This window comes from Pygoscelis adeliae, unplaced genomic scaffold (assembly GCF_000699105.1).
Source record: "Pygoscelis adeliae isolate BGI_AS28 unplaced genomic scaffold, ASM69910v1 Scaffold554, whole genome shotgun sequence".
Lineage (NCBI taxonomy): Eukaryota > Metazoa > Chordata > Aves > Sphenisciformes > Spheniscidae > Pygoscelis > Pygoscelis adeliae.
The window spans coordinates 161753-170258 of NW_008824667.1; the positions used below are offsets into that span (position 1 = coordinate 161753).

Below are 8506 nucleotides of genomic sequence, written 5' to 3' on the forward strand. Positions count from 1 at the left end.
GGCGGTTGCCGGGACGGGTGCTGGAGCTGGTCTTCTCCTACCTGGAGCTGCGGGAGCTGAGGAGCTGCGCGCTGGTCTGTAAGCTGTGGCACCGCGTCCTGCACGGCGACGAGAACAGCGAGGTGTGGCGCAGCTTGGCGGCCCGCTGCCTGGCGGAGGAGGCCCTGCGCACTGACATCCTCTGCAACGTGCCCACCTACAAGGGCAAGGTGAGTCCGGGACCCCCCCTAGCCCCTCGGGAATACCCCTCCCCAGCTTCTCAGCAGCCCCCCCAGGTGCTTGGGGACACCCGCCTAGCCGCTTGGCCCACCCACCATTGGAAACCAAGGGGGGGGGCCTGAACAACATGACAGGATTTTATCTCCCCCCACCCTCCTCCTCCCCTAGGTCCGTGCCTTCCACCACGCCTTCAGCACCAACGATTGCTCACGGAATGTCTACATCAAGAAGAACGGCTTCACGCTGCACCGCAACCCCATTGCCCAGAGCACAGACGGGGCACGGACCAAGATAGGCTTCAGCGAGGGCCGCCACGCCTGGGAGGTGTGGTGGGAGGGCCCGCTGGGCACTGTGGCCGTCATCGGCATCGCCACGAAGCGGGCGGCCATGCAGTGCCAGGGTTATGTGGCCCTGCTGGGGAGCGATGACCAGAGTTGGGGCTGGAACCTGGTGGACAATAACTTGCTGCATAATGGAGAGGTGAACGGCAGTTTCCCCCAGTGCAATAACGCGCCCAAATACCAGGTGAGCGGGGCTTGGTGTGGGCTGGAAGTTCCACCGTGTCTGATGGCTGGCTGTCAAGAACCTCTTCCCTCGCGTGTTCTGGCTGTCTACTGAATTGGTCCTAAATGCCCACCTAAGGGTCTCTTTCTGCCTTCCCTGCAGAAAGAAATGATTCTGCCTTGTGAGCCTTTCCCCCCTTCGTTTACTGCTTCCTCAGGCTACACCTGTATGTAGTGTTCAATGCACCTGACCCCCAGTTATTTCCCCAGTTTTATTTCAAATACTGAATGCGAAGCATGTTCCATGGGTGTCTGTTTAGACAGTATGTTGCTTTTTGAAATAAAAGCTGTTGTAGTCTTCTGAAGTAACGACTTGCCCCACAGCAAGGTCAACGTCTGTGGTATTTTACCCTTTGGTTGTATGGCAGTGCGAGCTGAGGTTAGTGCTTAGGTAAGAGTCTTCCTGCAAAAACCTGCAACAGTGCTGAGTGCTGCTTGTTTGCTCGCTGGCACCATTCCCATAGGTGACATCCCTTAGCTGGGATGCTGGGACGTGATGTTCAAATACTTTCAGGTTATTAAAGAGCAAGTGCCATTCCACCTTTTTGTCCCTATATCTTTGTTCTTCTGGCTGCTCACACAACTACCTTTTGACTGCTGGATTTCCTTATGTTACGACTTCAGTTGCATGCATTATAATTTCCATCTCATAATGCTGTGGCTTTGTACGTGTATTGGCTTATGTTTCAGTTGTGGGCGAAGATCTGCGTAGTAACTTGTATCTGATATTCCTAAATTTTATGTAAAAGTTCACCACCAAGCACTTAATTCTGTCTGAAGGTTACACCTGCTGTTTTTGGGAGTAATACCTAAAAGTAGTGTAATTACAGACATTTAGATCTCTTTCCATTTGCATGTTCCCTAGTGTGCAAATTGGTTCAGCACTTTCCAGACTCTACCCTTTGTGGTCGCTTTCTTCTGACCTTGTCTAGGCCTTTCTGCAGCAACAGGGTGAGGAAAGGCTTTGAAGCTGAGAGTCCCCAGCTCCTGTGGGGACTCAAGGGTGAATGCAGTCGCTGCTTTCTCTGTAAAAACTGTTGAGGGCTCCAATCGGTGATCCTTTGGAGTATTTTGTGCTTAGTAAGATGTGTACAGTGATCTACTCATAGAAAATATACTTCAAGGAAACACGTGTGTGTTAGTGTTGGTTAGAAGAAAAATGTGTTGGCTGGAAGAAATCCCCAGCATTGGGGCTGGCTGGTGAAGAATCAGAAGTTTGTGTGGCGTCCTGCTGTGCTTGCTGCTGGTGTCTGGGACTTCTATTTATGTCTAAAATAATGTGTACTAGATAAAATGCAGGGAGCACGGTGCATGCCTGAGTCTCTTGCTGTGTTCAGTGTTGGTTTCACTCGTGTGTGTGTGTGTATATATATATATTAGGTTTTTCATGCTTATTTTGCCTAAGCTTTGCTGTGGAATTTCCTTCTGCCTTGGTGAGGGAATACCTCTGTCAGTGGCAGCACCTGCATAGTAGTGTATTCTGGTATATTTTATATGTGGCACTTACCTTTCTAAAACAAGTTCATTGTCTTTAAAATTGCTCTTCACAGAGCAATTACTGCTCAGTGATAGCAACAGCTAAACACAGAGTTCAGGTAACTTGGAGGCCATTACAAAGTTTCCAAAACTCTGCAGTATTCTGAAGCACGTGGCATGTAGTATGCTCACTCTTGGTGCTCTTACAAGGTTCATATGAGAAGGGTTACGTTTATTATCATGTAAGTGGCTAGATACAGGCTGCCCACTGGAAACAGGCAGCAGAGGTACTTGGGATCCTAGTGCATTTGAGCGAAATGGAGAAATTCCCATCATAAAAGTAATGCAATTGTGAGAAACAGGAAAGCCTTGCTTCAAAATTACCTACTGCGTTATACATGGGCTATGCTTTATTTTTGTGTCTCCATTTGAATATGCTGACTCTTTCTATGATGTATTTTTTTTATTTATTCCCCCCTCCTGTCTCTGTTTCCAGATAGGTGAAAGGATTCGAGTTATCCTGGACATGGAAGACAAAACATTAGCATTTGAGAGGGGCTATGAGTTCTTGGGAGTTGCCTTCAGAGGACTGCCAAAAGTTTGCCTGTATCCAGCAGTGTCTGCTGTGTATGGTAACACAGAAGTGACTTTGGTCTACCTGGGAAAACCTCTGGATGGATGACATGGATTGTTTCGTTGGGACATCGAGATGTGGATGACTGGGAGGAGAAATCTGCATGTTGGTTAGAGGGAAACGTGTATTAGAGGAAAAACAAAAAAGTGTGGGTGTGTGTCCAAGAACCATCGAGGGAATCACACAGAGTTTTGAAATGGAGGACCAGCCATACTTCAGGAATTGTGTTACATTTCCTCTTTCTACCAGGCCAGAAAAATCCTCAGGGTTGCAGTTGGTTGAGTGGGAAGCTGACACATGCATGTTGCAACAGATTTCATTGTTAAGATGGCAGTGGGTGACCTCAAATATTTAAGAAAGGATTTGATACAAAACTGCTTGAGGAAATTAACCTGAGATTTGTAAGTAGCGTGTTTTGTGAAAGACTCCCATTTTAAAACTGCTTGTTCCTTCCCTTCCCTCCTTTGGACCAATGTGGGTACCGGAGGAGAGCGAGTCTGGTTGGGTTTTATTTACAATTTTTAACACACTGAGAAGCATGGTCTGTCTGGACTGCCCTTCTCCAGTATAATGATACAAAATGTGTGCAGCTATTTTTAAGTGTATTTTAAGGGTTGTATATATAGAACACGTTGAAAAGAACAGTTAAGAGAAAGGGTTTGCTTTATTCTAACTGGGACATAATTTCTTAATGGGAAAAAAAAACCCCCACTACGTGGCATCAGAAAATATACCTTGGACAGGTATATAACGTTCATGTAAGTGTACTTCTTCTGTTGTATTGTAAAGCATTTTGGGATGCTCTTGTGGAGTATGGTGCTACATTGGGTCATTTTCTGTGAAAGTTTCCATAGCTTTAGCACAGTTTTGTTCTCTGTAGGAAACGCAAAACATTTTCCCCATGAGTTTCCTTTCACCAAAATTTGCAGTCCCCTTTAGGAAAGGAAGGCTCAACATAGCCGTGAGCTTGTCTTCCTTTTGACATCAAAAATACAAACTTTTAAAGCATTCTTACACTTTCGAATCACTGTTGCAAAATGTTTCAAAATAATGAGGAAGAAGCATTCAGTTTCTGAATCCAGACCTTGTTTTCAGCTTAAATGGCTTTATAGGGCTGTAAGACTTGGCTGAACCTTTCTTTAAATAAAATCCCCCAGTACCCAAGTATTCACCTGCCCCTGGTGAGTAAAACTCTCACCAGCCCTTTGATGGGGTTCTGGATCAGGTTCAGCGTTCAGGCTTTTTTCACTTGTACCGGTTTTCTAAAGACCCATGTATAAACCCCCCTGGTGTGTCGGCATGCTGGCATACGCAGGCTGGGGTGGCTGTGAGGCTGAGAGGTGTAGTAAGGAGGGACTTTCTGGTGAAACCGCTTTCCTCTGAGGTTGAAAGGTCTGTAGGGAGCCCCAGAAGGGCTTCTTTTAATAGGGCATTAAAACCTGTAAGCCCTGCGTCTAGCTCCTGGCTCTTGTTTCTTGTTGGTTGGTGTTTCCCAGAGCTGTCTGAACTATTTCAGAGCTGGGCATGCTTTTCAGAGAGGGAGAAGGAAGTGTTTATACAACCTCTTTTTGCTTTCTTTGCGCTAGAGAATGTGAATTGCTTAATATTGGACACTGGCAATTCTCTGAGCATGGAAGAGAGGAATTCCTCTTAGGCTGTTGCTCATTTCCCCCCCCCCCCCCCCCCCTCCCCCGGTCTTTGCCCTCCCCCCCCCCCCCCCCCCCATTACTCGAGTAATGCGAGGAGAGTGGTGCAAGCAGGTGAGTGAGGCTCCTAGTCTGCTGCTGAAGAGCTATCCTTGGAGTGCTTTTTACCTAGTAGATAACCAAGTTCTGCACTGGAACAGAGTATGTACGTCATTACCATTTAAAAGGATTTTAAAGTATTTATTTGTTTTGTGTGTTGTTTATTGCTTAAAGGCAATATCGAGGTCCATTCCTCTTGGCTGCATTAAAGAAACAAAATACACAGTGAGAAGTGAAGGTGTTTTAAGTGGTGCTGAGAACAACCGAATAAATGAAGTGGGACAGGCATACGAGCACCTTTTGGAAAAATCCATTACAAGCATTGATTGTACTAGACTGTGAAGTATGTATCTGCGTAGCAGAACTGTGGGGCATGAGGTGGGGAAAAAAAGGAAGGAAAACCCTGTCCAATTTCAGAAACTAAAATTGTCCCTGAGATGAATGTATTCTCAGTGCAGTCCTGAAAGATGTGACCTCTGCACTTGTTCATGAATCCAATTAGATGCAAGTAAACCCTGAGAACTTCTGAGGAGTTTTATTCACAAATTAAGATTGATTTCCATTCTTCAGACTGTGTCTTACCCTATAAATAATTTCCCTCTGAATTAGAAATACTGAAAGTTGAACATTCCTTAAGGGTGGGTTTGGGGGGGACTCACTTGTGTAAGATTATAACTTATTCCTGGAGACCAATGCTGGCTGTACAAAATATTAAAATAAACTCTGCTGTAATTCAGAAGGATATATTGGTGTGGATTGTTGTAATGACATCCGTGGTGTGCTGATAGGAAAAATGGAGTAGCAGTTTGGTGCACCGAGAAGAGGGAGGTGCTGGGACTCTGTGATTTGCTGCGTGACTGCTTGAAAAGAGATGAGTGGTTAACGAGGTCTTGAAAACTCAGTGCTCTAATAGTAGTGCTTGGGAAATTGCATCCTTGAAACGGGGATGCTTGCACGTGACAGTGTGGGAAAAGGCTTTCCTGACCGCCGGAGGTCTCTTGATTTGAATTGAGGTGGTGTGCTCACTGCTGAGGCTGCCCTGCCCTGCTGCTGTACCGAGGCGCCTCCTCCCCAGGTCAGCTTCTTGGCTTCTCTCTGTTTCTTTAGCTTTCCCTATGAAAGTTCAATATTTTGTAGTGCTTTTAGGAAGAATTAGATGATTTTAGGAAGAAGTAGGAGACTCTGTTGTGGTTGTGAGCTCCAAGGCACTTTCCAAACTCTTGGCATCAAGAATTTTCTTTTAAGTGGTGAACTTTTGGCTAACATCTCTGTCAGCTATTTCAGGAGTGAAGAGGCTTGATGCTGGCTTGCCAAAAATGTAGAATCACTTTTTCTGGCCTGAGGTACTTCAGAGTTGGCTAAACAGCTGTTTGAAGTATTTTCCCTAACCCGACTAGTGATTTAACTGCTTTGGCCAGGAGGAACGCCAACTGTTCATAGCTCCCATAGCAGATATCAGTCAGATTCACAGGTCTTGGCTTCAGAATCCTGCAGGACATCCAGAATTTTTTGGTAAGTGAGCATTTTTGAATAAAGTCAGAATTTCTTGTGGTTTAAGTGTGCTGTGAAACCTGTTGGGAGCTTTAACAGTTGGTCATCTGACCTGGTCACGTTTCTATGTCTGAGGAAGCGAAGAGCTCGATATGGCCATTTGTTTTGGGGGCAGAGTCTGTTCTTGGCTTTGGTGGTGGCTTGTGTTGGCCTGAAGTCAGTTGTGTGACTTCTTTTTCCGTAAGAGGACACAGGTGTTGCTGGAACAAACTAGTAAATCAAGATGGCATGGGAAAGTCACCCTGGTAGGGGTATTTTCTTGAAAATGTTTTTTTTCCCCACTTAAATGCAGTGGTGAGTGTGCATTTTTGGGAGTCCTGTGTGTGCCTTCTACTAGCAAACGCCATTTGGTTTTGTTACTTTTGGCCATGTTTCAGGTGACAAAACTAGCCAGGAGCAGGTGGCCTTGATCCTGTGGGCTGAACTTCTGCTGCCTCGCATGTAGCTGGATTCTTCTCTGCCTGCCTCTGAATCCGGTAGCAAGCTGGAACGTACTAGCTTTTCTCTCTGCTTACCGATGATCTACATTCTTAAATTTCCTTAACACACGGCTGTGTTTTCCAGATGGCTGCCTCTATTTTTTTTTCCTCTTCCATTTTCACTGAGATGATGATACAACAGTGATGAATTAAAAAAATGCTTGGCCTGATAATAGTTTGATCATATAAAACTTATTTTCTCTAAGTGCTTGAGAGGTAACCAGCCCTCAGTGATTCCTGAACCTGTGTATTTCAATACTGGTATTTCAGTCCTAGCTAAATCTTTACACGCTATAAATAGCTCTGGACGCTGGCAGGAACACAGCTATAAGTGCTATATGTGCTGCTGTTCTCCAGAACAGTGCCAGTTCTTGCACAATACAGATAATTTGGTGAAATCTGTAGCCAGAAAAGGCATTATTGACATCTGCTCTAGGATCCTTTCTACATTTACAAAACAGGTCTTTAAATGGTTAGGAGTGGGACGTGTTTGATTTCTATTCGTGATAGAAGTCCACCTCGCACTAAGGTATAATTCCGTTGAAAGGAAAATTAATTAAGTTGTAAATGAATACAGAAAGCTTTTCCTGCAGTGATGCTGAACCTGCTAATTTATACTATAAGCATCTTTTTTCATACTGCTGTATGATGCTGTACATGTTGTGTGGCTTCTGAATGAATTCTCACACCTCCCCACAAGAGGGCAAAGTTAACATTGCTGTGGGAGTCTACACTTTGCATTTCCTAAGTGTTGTGCAAAATAAATGTTTAATGCGGAACCTTCTCCGTTAGCATTTGCTTCCTGGCCTCTTAAAAAAACAAAAAAACCCAAACCAAACCAAAAAACCCTAACAAAACAGATGATCATGGAGAAGTGGATAATGGAAACAGAATTTTTGAAATATACTTCTTCATTTGAATCCTTGAGCAAATCTTTGCAGTTCAGAAAATTATTTTCAGTGAGAGCCCACTGAACTGAGACTCCGAGATCGTCTTAAAAGACAGAAAGGGATTTGAGAGGCTCAAACAAAATCTCACTCTTGCCATTCAAGGTCTGCTTTTTCCCAGACTTGCTTTTCTTCCTCTCAGGCATTTATGACCAGGAAATAGTAGTATTATCAAAAGATTATTAAAAAAAAAAAAAAAAAAAAAATTCCATTCCCCCCCCCCCCGAATCATTGAAAAGGGATTTTAAAATAAAACTTGTTGTATATTGCAAGTGTTGTTTATTCTTCTGCAATTTTACAAGCTCAACAAACAAGGGTGTCTTTTTTTTCCTTCCATGCCTGCACTTGCAGATTTGTTGTGAGCTAGCTGAGTTGTTTCATGTTTGCTTGATTTATTTTGTCTTTTTAATCCGTATTGGTCTACTTATGCTAAAAGCTATATATTTACCTGCAGGCAATGTTTGAATGAGGAAGCGTATGAAGGTATAACCTTGCCTTTCTTGTCTTTTGCGTAGTGTCTGATCTTCTTGTGAGCTCCCAGTTTCTGCAGCTTAAACCTTTGGTAATTTTATAGAATCATAGAATAGTTCGGGCTGGAAGGGACCTCTAAAGGTCATCTAGTCCAACCCCCCTGCCGTGGGCAGGAACATCTTCAACTAAATCAGGTTGCTCAGAGCCCTGTCCAACCTGACCTTGAATGTTTCCAGGGATGGGGCATCCACCACCTCTCTGGGCAACCTGTGCCAGTGTTTTACCACCCTCAGTGTAAAAAATTTCTTCCTTAGATCTAGTCTAAATCTACCCCCCTTTGGTTTAAAGCCAATCCCCCTTGTCCTGTCGCAACAGGCCCTGCTAAAAAGTCTGCCACCATCTTTTTTATAAGCCCCCTTTA

At 44.5% G+C, this 8506-nt stretch overlaps 2 protein-coding genes across 2 annotated transcripts in view; one reads left to right on the forward strand and one right to left on the reverse strand.

Moving 5' to 3' along the window:
• Window positions 1–59, reverse strand: part of WDR53 (WD repeat domain 53) — a 6949-nt gene extending 6890 nt beyond the window's left edge. Inside the window, exon 1 of the mRNA XM_009322869.1 lies at window positions 42–59. The gene's annotated coding sequence lies outside the window, so the exon portion shown is untranslated. The remainder of the gene's footprint in view (window positions 1–41) is intronic.
• Window positions 6–4559, forward strand: FBXO45 (F-box protein 45; the record flags this gene model as incomplete). Its single annotated transcript, XM_009322897.1, has 3 exons — window positions 6–209; window positions 388–744; window positions 2755–4559. Coding segments are annotated over 3 exons (747 nt in total), but the record flags the coding sequence as incomplete, so codon positions are not given.
• Between the last annotated feature and the right edge of the window lie 3947 nt (window positions 4560–8506).